We start from the raw sequence: 16,910 nt of genomic DNA, 5'->3' as shown, positions 1-16,910 counted from the left end.
GTAACTGTTTTCAGCCGTGAAAGGAAAGCAAGCGCGTGGGTGTGCGCTTGACATTAGCAGACGGCGAATGGAAACGGTTTCTCCCATAAATTCAGAGAGTCTTCCTTCGTGGTAAAAGCCGTAGCAAGAACTTCTTTCCCAACACGGTACACGAATTGTCCGTATAGTCAACGAGCCTCGGCTTCGCGTTGGAACGTGTCGCGCAACGAGTACACGTTGAACTTACGCGGCAGTTTACCGAACGTCAGCCGATATTCCAGGCACTACGTTTCTCCGGATATTTCAAGATTATTATAAAAATGCATTACGCTTTACGGAGGATAAGTCAGAGAAAAAAAATTCACGCGCTTTCCTATCAAAGTGCGAGTGTCAGTCTGTTATCTGTAATCTCTTCCCTTCCTTTCTTCTTTTTGTATTTTATTATAATCTGGTATTTGCTCTTTATTAAATGGAATGACGTTTATCGTTGATTATGGATGTGTGCAAGTAAGAAGCTTTTTCTTAACATTGATACGTATTACTGGCCAAGAATATAGCATCGCTTGATCAATTGCGCTTGCATCTGTCGCTATTTTTGTCATTAATTTCGTCTAAAAAGACGATGAAATCGAATAAAAATTCGATTTCTGACTTTGATTTTTAACAAGAACGCTCTCTATGATACTAAGGCACTAAGCGAATTTCTTTTTAATTTTTGGATCGTACGGAACACGTAGTCATTTGAAATCAGTTAATAGCGTATTTCGTATTCAAAGTACGTTTCGTTCATTCGTCAACAATATATCTCAGAGAGAAGGCACGAGTTACTTCTCTCACAGGTGCTACAACCGTTCGTAAAAGCAGTAAGTTACTTTAAATATTCTATGATATTCCAACCACGATTGTTAGCTGCTACGAAACTCACTAAATATCCCAAGCACCTAACGTAGCCCGACATTTCCATCATGGCGTTACGCATAAAACGCTCGTAGCAATAGCGGCGAACAAATATCGCGTTCATTTCATTGGGTGCAATTGGCTCGTATCCAGAGGTCGAACGAATCGTGCTCGTCCAACTCCAACAGGGGTGGCTAATTTTTATCGGACCTTTCGTCCTCGAGACTGGGATTCTTTCTAATGAAACCTCCGCCTTTGGTCCCTTATGAATGTATGCAAGAGCTACCGGGATGTTTTTCTTTCCTTAAATTCGTCCTATTTGCATAGGTTGGGAATAAGAAGCGGCGAAAGGTCGGCGGAAAACGTTTTCCTTTGATCTTGTACCCCATCCCGCTGGCCATAATAGAATTAAGAACGCGACAGCGATATTAAAATTTTGTTTCGAGAGAAACTTGGCGATGCTTCTCGCGGCAAGTTTCCGCAACAATATGAAAGAAATTCACGGAACTGAGAGAAGTTACGAGGAAATGAAAGAGAAGAGGCGGCTGCCTTTCGCGAGAGGGTGGAACGAAGAGAAAGATCGGGGTTGGTCGGCCGTGTTCGAGAGCGCCAACGGCGTCGATGGAAAAATCACGGAAGCCTCGCGATAATTGAAACTGCACCGGAATCACGGCGAGTCGATGCAACGGCTAAAATACGAGAGAGCAGCTGCTTAATATTAACTTTTGAATTACACGACAAAGACGAGCGGCAATCCTGTGCTCTCGAGGGTCAGAGGGTCCGGCTGATTTATTCACCCACTGAAAATTCATGAATTCATACAACGACCAAATAGGGACGCGTTCTAATCCTATATTTCGCTCTAACGGCTAATTAACGGGCGCGCGATGCTTAACTTCAAGAACGATCGCAGCAAATACACTTCATCGACTAGTTTTTTGTCTTGTTTGGTAATACAGAAATTGAAAAAGAAAAGAAGAAATTCATGGAAATCGGGTCGGTGAAATTCGTGGAACTTTTGCATTTAACATCGAAACCGTAACATCCGCCCCTCTAAAATTCTTTAACATAATGAAACGTTTATCGAAAAATCTGCATCCGGTTTGAAAAAATACACGAGTGCCGGTGGTGTTTCGTTGAAAGGTAAATCACGAGCGGGTTTACCGTTAAATCAGTTACTCGATCCGGAAGATCCGGTATTGCAGAAAGGAAACTCAAAAATCTTCGTATTGGAATCGAAACTTTTTATTATGAATGTTTAAGTTCAAGGACTGTTCGACATGCGCCATTTATTCACGTACACAACCTGCGGTTATAATTGCTGCGATTCATTTTACGAAGATTACATTTTATTAGAACTAGCCAGATACAATGAATTTGTATCGCTTGTAGAATATGAGATTGTATCGTATTTACACACGATATGGTTATACCAAGCCGATGATTTTGCAAGGCACCTATAAAATTATATCTTTCTAGATATCTGTAAAACGACTGCTCCGATTAAATAACTCGAGTCGTTTCAGACTCGTTAGAAACCGGTTATCTTTAATTACCTCCATGATTTTGATAAATCAGCCTCCTGTCGTATTTCTTTCCTCCTTTGTTTTGCTTTTTCGCGAATATCTTTGCCGTTACGAGACGTTGCAACGTGGTCAAGTAAAAATAATTCACGAGACTGTTCGAGCGATAGCAGGCAAATCATTGGAGGATATCGGCGGTATCTCTGGCTCGCTGGTAATCGATACAGATGCTGTTAGTCGTAACAAACGTTATTTGTAATCGCGATTGTTCAACCACGGGAGAATAAATGCTACTTTTCGTTTCTCTCGTTCTCCTTCGCAATAGCTTTTCCCGCAATTTTTGATTATACGCGTAATTCATCGGATATACGCCATTCTAACGGTAACCGCGACAATTGTAGTCCTCGTTTCACCAAGTTCCGGCGCCATCGACAAGCAGACGGCTATGATGGCGTCGCAGTTCCGACGCGTTTCTCCACGCTACTTTAACAGAGAGGAAAATTTGAGATAATTTGTCCCGATGCACAACGAAAAGTATTTTATGCTCTTTTTTTTAAGGAAAAGAAAAATGAGCACGAGCAGACTGCATCAACGAGTCGGATTATCTTAGGGATCAATCCACCTGCGTTTGTGTACCACCGCGAAGCTTTCAGCGGTCGAACAATAGCCGGAATTTTTGCAGAGATTTTTCACGATTATTTTCTACGCTGCGCCGCTCCGTACCGCCGAGGACCGCGCGTCATTGATGAATTACAATGGATCGGAATGCATCACTCTGTCGTCGATTAAATTCCCTCGCTTTGCCTTTTATCCTTCCATCGTGATTTTTTCTGCTTTACTTTTCGCTTGTTGTTATCGGAGAAAGAGAATGGAATCGAGAGTTCGGATATGTAGAGGCTATTCCTTTTTTTTTTTTTTTTGTATAACGCAAACCAGAGAATAACTATCTTTCCACGTGTGTTACCGTATGTTGGGCAATGATATTTTTTTCACCTCGCGGCGCGAAGCCGATTTTGAAGAGGGGACGGTGAATAAAATCACTGCTTCCGGACCGACTGCAATGGATCATTCGCTGTACGATCCATCCTCCATGTTGCAACATGTTTTCCTTGTTTTTCGACCAAACTAAATAACGTTCAATCGCGTGACACGCTACTATAAAAGAACAGAGCCGTCTGTATGAAAATTAATCACTGAATAATCTGTGATTTAAACTAGGTAAGGTATCCATTAGGAAATCCGTGCACAATAACTCTTTCTTATTGAAACGAATGAAAACAAGAAAATTATCTTTCCAGCTAACATTTCACTATTGGAAACGGTACTGCTACCATACGCGAATAACACCTACTATATACATAGCCGTGTAACAGATCCACGAACCGCAAGTTCAATCGCTTTCTCAATTTACATGTTACCGGCATAATGATGTAACCGATCGCTATACCATAGGTTTCCGCCTTTTAGTTTAGAAATTTCGGTATAATCTTTCGTTTGCAACGAGTTAATTTCGAAGGTATGGAATAACACGACTCGTCGGACGAGGGTCGCGCGTCGATAATATTTACGAAATCGGCGAAGCGCCAGGCTTCGAATGACCAGGCAAACGATTATAACACACAGCGGTCGGTGATAATTGAATCTCGTTCACAGGTGGATTCGCAACGAGGCACTCGCGTATCGCGTTCGCACTTTAGGTACTTCGATCCGAAAGAAATTTTCCGAAATCGGATAAATCGGTGGATTTTCAGATTCGGCGATGTTCCGGGCAAGGGGAGGGGGAGCGGCAATGTTTGCCAGCACGTTTTGAGCATCGTTCGCATCACGAATCCCCATGTAACGACATTAATCAAGGGATTCGCGTAATTTTAATTAAAAACCGCGCCAGACCTGCGAACGACCATGAAACAAATTTAATTAATTTTTCACCGGTTGGCGCCGCGGCTCGATTCCCCGCGTCGACGACAATCCCGGCAACTCGTTATTTATCTAGGCCGAAAGGAACAGCGGCTTGAACGGTTCGACCACCATCGAAAGCGGATTTCTGTATTAAAGTGACTACAATCGCGACCGAACGAACGGTGAATTAGCGGCGAGGCTGGCCCACCGCGAAATTGTTCGCGGTGTCGCGAATCGGCCAGCGCATTATCGCCGCATCATCGATATTCCTACCCTCCCACCCTCGACCTGATCTTTATTACGACAAGGGTTCAATAAGCTCGCGGATGAAAGCTTGACGAGTTTTCGTTATAACTAACTACCTATACGAGGTATTTTTATTATCAATATATTTATATTGTCTATCTATATCTAAGTTATTGCCGCTTCGCATGCGGAACAATATAAGACAAATATATGATAGATTGACTTCGATTGAAATATGTGGCTACCGAATAAATTCGAAAGCGTTCTATAAGCGATGTCTGTTTCAATTGTCTATTTCTCAGTCTTTTCTGACTTTTATCGCTATTGGCGTGTTGCAATTGGTGAATCTTTGTTTTCGCGAAGGCGCTGTCGCCTTCTTTATATGGTGATTCCGCCAAAGGGCGAGAAATAACATTTCTGTTCTCCATAATAACATTAATAACACCTTAACTCGCTGAGATTTAAGCGACTATTACCGTACATATTTTTCTATCACCCTGATATCCACGTTGTGTCAGAGTTATCGAATATATAAGAAAAGAAAATAGGCTCAGATGTAGATTTAGGATTTCCAGGTTAATATTCCTCGATATCTAACGTTCGATTTTTAATCAGCAAATAGGTCTCTAACGTCCAAAGTGTTTCCCGAAGGTTTCTCGCCTGCGTGCTCGATAATTCGATAATTCGATCGAAGCTGGCTCCGATGGCACTAGCGTACGTGCACCGCTAGCTCGCCGAGGGATTAATGATACCATTATTCGAGCGTCATCGCGTCTAGGTGGAATCGAAAGGGTGTTCCTAGTGTGGCGCCGCGTCGCGCTTCGCCATTTCACCGTGCACACGTACCTACGAGCTCAAAAACACCGCCGTCAAAGTAAATAGACAAAGACGAGCGGATCGAAGCTGGGTGGTCGCTTTTTCCCCAGCGCTTTTTACCTCGTGCCGGTTTTTTCTCCTCCCACCGCGATGCACGCAGTCCCTCTGCAGCGCCTTTAAAGATCTCTTTTGCGTTCCCCTTTCTCTTTTTCTTCTCTTTTTTCTCGCATGATCCAACCGTACGTAGTAGTTCGAGCCGCGAAGCAGATCCGAAGTCGGTCAAGCCGCCATATCGTCGAGTCACTTCTACTTGTCGGTTTAAAAGCGTTTCGGCGCGCGGTCCCGTCATCGCCGCGAGACGAACGCCAACACATCCATCAAAAGGTATCGCGGTCTCTAGCTGGTTGTACCAACGTCGACAAACCCGAACAATCTCGCCTCGGGCTGCTTTCGCGAAGATTTTTCGACTCGTGGCACAAACGCTCAGAGAGAAGGAGCCTTTTACGATACGCTCCGTGGAAAGGACAAAGCCTTTGCTCCGGTAATTATGTGTCTGGCGTAATGCGGTTTAACGCGTTATTGCGGCTCCTAGATTTATGCATTTTCGTTGCCGAGCAGCTCTTTTCTCCGCTTTTAAATTAGTACCTACTCGTTTTATGAGCCAGGACCAACTGGCTCCCTGCTGTTCTTATAGAGCTTTTACTCGAAGTTTATGTGAATTTCTTCGCGCTTTGCAGAGGATCTTACTCGGACAATGACACCACGATTGAGCATTAAGAAATCTTTCTTTCTTCGACGATCAATTTTCACGTGGTTGTATATTCAAAAATATAAATGACACGATTAGTTCGATCAAATTCGAACGATCGATTTTCGTACTACAATGTGTCGGTACCTACAAATTGTTGACCGATGTAACAAAGAATCTGCTTCAAAGGTTTCTATCTTGTCGAATGTCTCGTAAGGAGCAACAATTATCTTAAAACCAATCTTTACGACAGTCTCGTACAAATAACGCATCGATCTATGATACCTGTAGAATATTTTTTCACTACTGCCGTCTGATTGATGCAACAGAATCATTAATAGGGATTCTCTGATACTTTTAGACAGTGTATATACCCTTTGCTGTTCGCGAGATGCTCAACGAGATAGAAACGTTTGAACTCGCACCAGTTCCTCTTTTATCTCTCTCAGCAAACAGCTCACCTACGTCGGTGTTCGTAAATCCTCGTACAATCTTCCACTTCTTACCATCCGGTTCAATCGATATTCAAAGTAAAAGAGAAACGAGAGACTTACCTCCGCGGGCGGTTTGCCAGCCACGCTGACGCACTCGATCACCAATTCCCGGTCCTCGGTCGTGATAAGAAAGTCGCCCTGAAGGATCTTTGGTTTCTGAGGCGGAACCAGCACGCTCAGCTTGGCGAATCTCGAGCGTAATGCTGGCTGGCCGTCGTTCGTGGGCGATGCCTGGCATTGGTATGTGCCATCGTCCTCCAGTTCCACCGGATAAATATGTAACGAGAAATCACCTGGAACACAAAAACAGACACGATCTTTTTCAGTTGTTGTACATTATCGTAGGAATCTGCTTCATACATTTTTTTGGAAATGTGAAAATGTCAGAATACGTTACTAACTCTAGGATTGTTAGAATAGTGCGAAAATAGTAAATCCTCATTTCTCGTGGAAATTTTATAGATTTGCTGAATTTTTAGAGATTCGAAGGAATTTTTAGAAAATATACGAGTAGAAGTTAATGAACGTTTTTCTCGTTGTATTTTGTCACATTGCGTGTCATTTTGATTTCTTTGTTGCATATTTTCATATCATTACCGGTTTATCTAACGTTGAGAGAATTTTTGAGTAAAGGTATAAAGCAATTCAATGATTATAGTTTAGAAATTGTCGCACGCTACGCATCTCTTTCCACTATTCATATATTCTCTTTATCTGTATATTACAATCTCTTTCACTCACTTCGGATAAACTACGCAGGCATTTTCGAAACGTATTCAGCGACTGCAATATTTCGGCTTCGCTATACGTTCGCTTTTCATTCCGTAAATTCAAGCATATGCTTTTTCCACAGATCCATAATACTTGAAATTCAATGAAAGCTACGCAAGAGATAACCATCTAAGCTGGTGCTCGCATTACGTCCCTACTTTGATGTATCTTTCGTTCATTCGCTTCGAATAAATCGTGTCTCGTGCAAATATAGAATCCGAAACAACTCTATCTCCCGAAATCTAAATTTAAATCCAATTCAAAATCCAACTTCTTCGGTCCACAAGCTCCGATCGAGCTGTCTGACCAGCACGTCCGGGCCGACGAATTTTTAGTCGGGCCAGGTGTCAGGCCACCAGCGGAATTCCAAAAGTTCGGGGGTGAACCGCGTGCAAATTGAACCAGCCGGAGATTTTCACTTTATACGCGGCCGGTATCGCAACATCGGGTACTAGGAACGAGAAATGGTGGAGGAGAGGTGGACCAGGGTGAGACGAGGTGACGGGAATGGGGGTGTGCTCGGATAGAAAACCATTTACCCCCGTTGATTGAAACTAACGGTTTACGAGCGTCTGCTCGATCGTATCGTGTCGGCCCGTACGTAGGAAATTTCTCCGACTGACGGTTTTATTTTGAAATCTCCACATATACGTGTAAGCTGTCAGAAACAACGCGGCGGCTGTGCAGTGCGCGAATCGACGCGAATTAGAACGGCCCGTTGCCGGCCGCGTCAGCAAAATTCCAATTTTTCTCTCTTCTGCAACCTTCTCCCCTTCCTCCTCCACCTACTTCGTCCTCTTTCCTTCTCCACTTTCGTCCTGGTTCCATCCACTCGTTGATTTCTTCCTTTTCCCATCATTCCCGTCCGACGGTCCAGGTTCTCGATCGTTGAATCACGAGGATACACCACGAGACCGCAAGTGTTCGAACTTTTCCGCGAGAAAGTATCTCGGGCACCGATTATCGCCGCCAGCAACAACCGATCGCGATCAAGTAAATTCGTCTGGCGCGTGATTTATTTGCACCGAGCATCCCCCTCCTCCCCCTCCTCGTCTCACTCCTCTCTTACCACTTCTATCAGCCGCTATCCATCCATCCATCTATCCATCTAAACATCTATCATTCTGTCCCCCCCTCCTCCTCTTATCCCTATTGCCGTGCCACAGCTTCGTCTCATCTATCCACCCAATTCCCTCTCGCGTTTCTTTCATTCCATTCATGCAACTTTCACGAGCCGCTTCTCTTCGTGGCATGCACGACGAAGCAATTGTGCTTCGGCTCGAACGAACGAATGAAACCGAAACGAACGAATGAACGGTACGTACAACCGGACGATCCCGATGGACGTGGATCCAGATGCGGAGATGGGGTTGACGTTCGGGAGGACAACGGGCTGCGGTGACGAGTGGGCCGCTACTAGTAAATGGAAAAATGGAATCGTCTCACTTGTACGCAGCGGCTGATCGTTCCAGCGATAAATCGCGCCCTTGCGGACCTAACTTTCGCTCTCGTTTTTCGGCTTTTGTCCATAGTCGTTCGTCTCTCGCTGATTTCAAGTGGTACGAGCTTCGCCGCGAGATTTTTTCAGGGATTTGTCTTTGTACTGTTCGATCGGTGCTTTCGTCTACTTAGATAGATCTACTAAGGTGATATCTAATAGCGATATTGGAATGAAGCAATAAGGAGACAAGGGAACAGGAAAAGAACGCGAAGGAAGCAGGAGAAGAAAAGTGGGCGTTTTTAGAACAGCGATCTGCACAGTGACGAAAAGTTTCTTTCGCTGAACGTGCAACTATCTTTGCGGACTTGTAATCGGACATTTGAAATTTTAAATGACTTGTTTAGAATACAATCTTTATGGAGAAACAGAAGAATAGATGTACGGATTATTGTGGTTCTCAAATATAAATACGTATATTATTTTCTACAAAAATAGAATTTTCTAACAGATAAATCCACGTTATCGACAGAAATGATAGTTGTAAAGAGCTTTCGCTTTCTCAGTCGCCACATAGCTTTAGCCATTCCTTTAATTCTTACCCTTTAACGTTATTTGTAAAATTATTAGAAACGCGATGAGATATCAAAGAAACAATGCGGTTATATAAAACACGGTGTATTTTGTTCACACGTTTTTCTGCTTAAGTTAAACGATAGCGTGAGTGATTTAGCCAGGTCCCAGCGTATTCTCTTAATAGAAGCCACGTGTATGGCATTCGTCTAACCACTTACGCCACACTAATCCTACAAACGGCATACCATTTGCGGGGCTATAGACCTGTTTTAGCAGTGCATAAAGAGTTGTTTGAAAGTGGATCAACCGGGGCCGCAAGGTTTCTCGCACGAAACGCAAATATTCATAGGGGTTGCATGGGCTTACTAGCCAACGAGGCAATAAACATCGCATCTGCGTTCCTTTCATGCGCGGCACAGGGCTGAAAACACCACGAGATGCGTATTAGCGTGCCATTGCGAACGAAAAAGGATTTCAGCTGCGGAGTCTGACTGTTCCGCTGCAATATCACGGAAGATTGAACGGAAAACGTTTCACGTTGACGATAAAGGCGCGCGTTATCGTATAGCAGACTAGACGCCGCGAGGAACAGATAGAATTTTCATTCTCATTTGTTATTGCATTCTATTCGTTTATTTGTTTGTTCTGTGTACGCTATCACGATCAAGCAATAGCATCGATCGAATGTACAATATCGTAAGTACAATATGCATTTCTTACGTATCCGTGTATCGTATCATCGTGTAATATCAATGTAGATACTTGTTCGTAATTATTAAGGCGTTTACAGAAAAGGAGATTAGGAAATTAATACAACTTTTAAGAATTATTATTTAGGAGGCTCGATATTTATATACAGGTTCTTCATATTTATACATGTATATGTATATACATAATTTTCCTCTCGTTTATTTATATTAATTCATTGCTCTATACAATTCCTACACTCGTGTTATTAATTCTTTTTCTATCTGTTCATCCGTAAATGAGATTTAGATTAGGGGATTGCAAGGACCAACACGTATGGTTCTTAATTTACCATATTCTTACTGCTATTGCGACAGACAATCTTCACAAACTTTCGCATCGTTAATCGTACGAGTGCAAAACCAAATACGAAATACCGATGTAAAATATGGATGCAAAATAAATTAGAATGTGTGAATCGGTAACTAACTGGAGCGATGAACTCGCTATGCATAGTTTCGGAAGGAACTAAAATCTTTCCCGTACATTTTCAAACCAGTGTCCTCTGTCTTGAAATACGCAGTTATGGTACGAAGCAAAGTTATAAATCGTTGCACTGTATCGTCAAATGATAATATGAAAATATTAAACAAATAGATACGAATCTATAACTGCAGCAAGGTAGAAGGATTCTCCTAGCGAGAATTCGCCATGACGTTATCGTTTTGTGCGATCTTTTGTATTTATACGGTGTCTCTGTCTAGCGGAACACAAAAATAACTCCTGGCCTTTCTAGCTCGCGAACGCAGCTCGAAGGGATTCCGTTGCATTATGAGGGACAATAATTAGCGCTCCTCTGGAGCTCATTTAGCCAACTTTTGGTAACTTCGGTGGAAGCAGCTCGGCGCGACGTCTCCTTGCAGCCCTGCTTTGGTAATTGCTGGTGCGCGCACGGAGGTGCTCGCGTTTCTCGCAAACGACGACGACGACACCGACGACGAGGGCCAATGACTCGAAGAACCAGCTGGAACTTCCCGACGAACATAACTTTCGCGTAAACAAAGCTGGCGGTCACTGGCACGATCGGAAGTCTCGCTAAAAGTCCGCGAGGAATTTCTCGAAACATGCAACGTCGTTCTCATTAACTAAAGAGAGTCGGCGAAAGAAAGAAAAAGAAAGAAAGACAACCAAGAGTATCGTTACATGTTAATTTGCAGTGAAATTTTCAACTTTTCTCGACAGTTATTTCTGCACCAATATTACACCACCTTTTTATTTCAATTTAATTGATCTTTAAGAAGTAAAGTGTACATACATTTTAACTATTCAGAATTTATGAAAATATTTAAATGAATTTGTAAACACAGTAAAATAAAATAAATGTAACAAGTGTAGCAAAGTAAAATCTACCGATTGAATCCGATCCATGTAATGTTTCTAACAGCGGAATCGCACTTTTGCATTATTGGAAACATAAATGCAACGAATCACCCAGGAATTGCAACGACGTCGCCATCGTTCGTCTGCGCCAGATCTTAAAGTCGGCGAATGGCTTGCAGCAGAAGCTGAACGTATTCACGAAAAGTACGGTATTCATATAGCTCGACATAGAACGGACAACAAGCAATTCAGGTCAGAAATCCTTGCTTTCTGAGATACAATTCCAGAAATTTCCGACCACGTGTTTGGACAAAGGTGGACAAAGCGAGGAAGGAAGGCGAGGATGAGGCAAAACGGATGAGCGGAAAGCGAGAGACGCAACCCTTTACGTGGAGAAGGCACTAGAAGAGCTTTAACGACTAACTGGATGCGGCGAAACAATGCATCACTAACAATTAGTTAGTGCGGGCGCAGTCGGTGATATTACAAACGGCCATAATTAATTTTAATTATACGGAACAGGTAACGAGCACTCCACTACAGACAACTATGATTAATTGCGTATAGTCAAGCTGGAAGGCATAGATCGTTGCCTGGATCCGCCGGAACGTTCCTACGTTATACGTTTAGGTTAACCCACGCGTCTTAATAGTTCACTCGTCTTGCTGTCACCGATGTTTTCCAAGCTTATTCCTCAGTTTTATAGACGACATCCATTATCAGATAGAAGCTAGTATTACGGTTAAAGCGAAACGCGGCCGGTTAATCGATTGTCACGCTCATGAGCGACTTTAAATAGCAATTTTATACGAGGGACATTAAGCTCGTGAACCTTTCAACGTTCCGACATTTCGATATAACTACGCTTCAATTACCATCGAGGTTTAGAGGAAATCGAGAAAATTAACTCATCCGAGGAATTACAAAGCTTAACCGGTTACAGAAAAGGAATCCATCCATGGTTGGCTTAGAATTACTCAATTGGTTCGAGTTCTCTTGTTCAAGGAACCAATCGCAGACGATTCCCTCCCCTTCGATCTCAACGAGGAACGGTTTCAGCTCGAGATCGCTTAAAACGCGAAGACCGCTTTAAAAAGGAACCGAAAAACGACCGGACACTATTCCCCTATCTCTTCGGGTCACGTTTTTTCCTTGAAAAGACTTTGAGCTTGGCTCGCACGAACCAAGAACGAACGGAGAAATTTTCCAGCGAGATTCTTCGAAGTTCCGAGGTAGAAGATATAGGCCAAGGTCGCTTTTATACGACAGAAAACGAAGGACGTGCACGCGGGGAGCCGCAATATCCGGAAATTTCGTATTCAAAATCGGACGATTTTTCCGGCCAGATTTCGATGGCGCCGGTCCAATAATCGGAGGACGAAAAATTTAAATAAACGTCGAAAATGGCTGGGTTTGCATAGCTCGCATTTTCTCCGAAATGGACAACGCGGATACGCGCGTGTATACATAGGTTATGTATATATATATATATATATATATATAGATTACTAATCCGTGCACCGTTTTATACATATACGAAAACGAATAATCCAGATTTGCCGCGGCGGTATGTCAATCAGCGTAGCTATTACCATCATTATTATTTCGGTTAATTGGATCGCAATTTTCCGTTACAATCGCATACACCAGGAATTATATGGTATTATCGTTTTGAATCTCGCCACACTGAGAGAAACCGCGACACAGTCGTGCCGCCGCCTCCGTCTGCCCATTTCTCGCCTTTTTTTTCTTTTTCCCCTGCTGCTTCTTTTTTTCCACCTTTTTTTCGCACTTTTTTTGTCGTTTGGTATAATTACACCGTCAGCGGAATCACGTGCGTTCCATTAAAAAGAAATGGAACAAATGGAACCATTAAAAAGAAAAAGGAAAAAAAGCAACATGCCCGCCTACGAATACTCGAGAAAATAACGAAAGAACCAATGGAAACGTTTCGATGATTTTTTCGTTACTCGATAATGAAACGTACACACGTCAGGAGCAGACAGGGTTACGATAGTGCTACACGACTACCATTAAAGGGAAACTGTAGCATAGCGTGTTTACTTAACGCCCCGTAAAGTGGCCCGTTTCTTCGTGGCACCTTCCGCGATCGGCAATTAGCCGTTATGAAATGCTAATATTCTCGCGGCTATATCGCGATATCGTGTTACTCGAGGTGAACTAAGCGGTTGAGTCGATCGAACCGGCGCGATATCCATTAAACGGTGTCGACGTGTTCACTGCCGGAGGTATTAAGTCCTTGCCCTGATGTGCTGGGTTGCTTTTATCGTAGATGAAATCGTAGAGAAACGTCGAATCATCATCATCGTGTGTGTGTGTGTGTGTGTGTGTGACATCCGTTCTCTCGCCGATCGAGGCGATCCTGACCGAATCACCGACATCACGATGTATAATCACGAATCTCTTGGCACAGACCCACTAATCCTTTAATCAGGAACGTAGCTCTGGTTCGCCTGGCATAATCATCGACCGTTTGGTGCCGCAACTGGGCAAACAACGTCTATACTAACGGCACGCTAGGGCTACGCATAGCATTTATTGCTACGGTAAATCAAACGGATCTCGATAATGCACAGTTGACCTTACCTATAAGGGGCAGGCTAGCGTCGTAAATTTCGAAACGGCCGTGATAATTTCTTAGCTCCGACCTATCGTCGAATCGATACCTTGATTTTCCTCGCTTCCTCCCTTTCGTTGGAAAAGAACCTACGACTCACGGCTTGCCGATTTGATATCGCGTGAAATGCTGGAACGAATCGGTGCCAAATGAGAAATCGATCACCGCTAATTTCCTCGGTTAACGATCGTATCGTGATTCGACCAACAGAAATTAAAAGGCAATCGTTTCTCCCACTGTTTAATCGACTACGTTATTTAGGCGTCATCGAAAATTTTGAAGTTGGAGCGAAAATTTGCGACACTCTAGAACGAACGAGGCACAGCGATTAGAGAGAAGGAAGCTTTTCTACCGAGAATAAATCAACGAGCCGTTGATAACGCATCACGACAGGTGTATAGCCTGTTTCATTAGCCAGTTTACCGATTTACATCACCAAGATTTTTCTATGCTCCTCTTTATACGCGGAACGAAAAACACATTCAAGTTTTTCTCGCACGAGAGCCAAAGGCTCGTGCGAGTTGTTCGTGAACTTTAAATGGAATTTGAAATTAATGAATTATTAATCCGAATAAGTTTCACTCGAGTATAAGCGTTAAAAGTTTCGGAGATATAACCCTCATAATCTTCATTCTAAGTGGAAAGTGTACTCCCTGGTATAATGTGCGACTCTTCATATACACAGTTTCTTTATGCTCTGGCGCATTAACTCTCTACTGACAAAGTTGGGTTAATTTCGATCCTTATTCTTTTGCGTTGTATTCGTCGAAAGTATGTATTCGTTGGTGGTATTTCAGAGCGTGAGCCGGTACTTAGCATTACAATCGATTGGTCTCGCTTACTTTTGCTATTTCTACTGACTCTCCTTGTCATACAACGAGCGATAAGAAAACGGCACATTTGATCGGTGGCACGCAAGCGAGCAAACAACTGAGAAACACTGTATTTCGCAGCTCGTATCTATCGAACCAGCAACGGGGAAACGTGTAAGTATCCTTGTTAGTATGTTGCTACATCGTTTTCTGTTTTTTCTCAAATATTTACTTTCTGCGCTGTTCTAACTTTCTGCAGTTTCCTGTCCTGTTGCTTTACTACACTCAAAGGTTCCTTGTTCGACAACCCACAGTTACAATAGTACACACTTGACGTGAAAATTCGCGAGAATTCGAAAAGATGCTCACTGTTTTCTAAATTTCCTTTATGGAATTTATTTCAAGGAAAAATGCATGATTAATGGCGCGGTGATGTCGCGTACATTTTTATCGAATATTTTAGTAATATCGTATATGTGTTTTATAAATTTATAACGCATATTTGGTTTCAATTAAATCATGCATCTGTACATCATAAATACGCTTGCTTTTTCCATCCAAATATTGATTAACAACACTTTTCGAACAGAGAAAATAGTTATTGAAAAATGTAATTTACACTGTCAAGATAAAAATTGGATAGAAAACAAAGCTTTATTTCCAAACGCAAAGATATCAGTTTCAAACGTGTATCGAAATAGCGACCTGACTGCCGGTTTTTCACGCGCATGCCGAATTTCTCGTCCATTCGCAACCGTTAAAGTAAGTACAAACAATAGATCGTACGTTTTGTTGCGCTTCTATGAAACATTTTTCGAACGGATCCTCTTGAAAACAATCCCGAAAGTATATTACATGGATTAATATATTTTGAATGAGGCGCGTAAATTTTTCATCAACTTCGTTCGAAGTTTTTTATTTTATATACAGTGCAAAATTCTCTGCTGTACGGAACGGTGCTCTACGAAATATTCATATCGACATCGCGCTTCTGCGCGTTACAAGCGTTACTCGAAACGGTTTTTAAATAATGCATGCATTAGAATCAGCCAGGTATATTCCTTCTTAGCTTGGCGAGGCAAATGCGTCTGACAATGAACGATCCGTCTGCTTTTTCCGCTTCTGACTCACGGCCTAACCGTCGATCGCGTATTTTCTCATGTAACTTTCAATGCATGCATTATTTCTCTTATTCTGATCGATGTAAGCTTGCAAAAAGATGCAAAAACCGTCTCGGTTATTCTACTCGCTATTCTTTTGAACTTTCCTTTACATTTTCTAAGACGTTCCATACGATGTACTTGAATTTCTGAACTATCAAAAATTCGAACGATTAAATTCAAATTCTTCATATTTCAAATTCAAAATAGAGAAAAGAAAGATAGAATAGAACGATCATATTTTAAAATATTATAGGAGAAAAATGGGATTCGAATTAGGCTTTTACTAGTTATTTATTGATAGATGGCCAATGAATTCTATCTCTCATCGATTATTTTAAACTTCGATGGAGCTACATTTTCACCTATATACGGAAGTATACATATATGTATATACGTCGTAATCCTCTATTCATTCGTGATCTATTTATCGCAATGAAATTTTGGTAAGTATAAATGGAGAATTTCTGTTATATGAATGAAAAATTTTAGATTAATCGGATTCCTATTACACCCACTCCAGTGTACGTAGATAATTTATTCATTGATGGATTCAAATAAATAGAGTTACGTTTCTCGAAAGTTTTAAAACACCTATTTTTAAGATATAAAAATAAGCCATAACATTCGACTTTGATATTGTCAATTCTATATCAAGAAGCAATTGAAATTTTACTCCTTTCAGGTTTTCTATTAATTTCCAATAACTCGTAACAAAATATCTAATACCTACTATGTAGGAGACATTACATTATTTCAAAAGCTGTGACAAGAATTCTCCTGCATATCAAAGCAACGTTTTATGCATGAAAAGCGAGTATACACGGCCAGGCAATAATTCGACAA

The 16,910-nt window shown here is 42.0% G+C and overlaps 1 protein-coding gene across 4 annotated transcripts in view; it reads right to left on the bottom strand.

Annotated features, from left to right (window-relative positions):
- Positions 1–16,910, bottom strand: part of LOC138180910 (irregular chiasm C-roughest protein) — a 176,803-nt gene that overhangs the window by 26,255 nt on the left and 133,638 nt on the right. For all 4 annotated transcript variants that reach the window (XM_069115262.1, XM_069115261.1, XM_069115263.1 and 1 more), the window contains one exon: positions 6,663–6,895. In XM_069115262.1, the coding sequence (XP_068971363.1) occupies positions 6,663–6,895 (233 nt within the window). The remainder of the gene's footprint in view (positions 1–6,662; positions 6,896–16,910) is intronic.

Source organism: Bombus flavifrons, chromosome 6 (assembly GCF_040668555.2).
Source record: "Bombus flavifrons isolate JBK064 chromosome 6, iyBomFlav1_principal, whole genome shotgun sequence".
In the NCBI taxonomy this organism is placed as follows: domain Eukaryota; kingdom Metazoa; phylum Arthropoda; class Insecta; order Hymenoptera; family Apidae; genus Bombus; species Bombus flavifrons.
The sequence above is the reverse complement of the archived record's forward strand: the minus strand, read 5'-3'. Positions and strand labels throughout refer to the sequence as shown.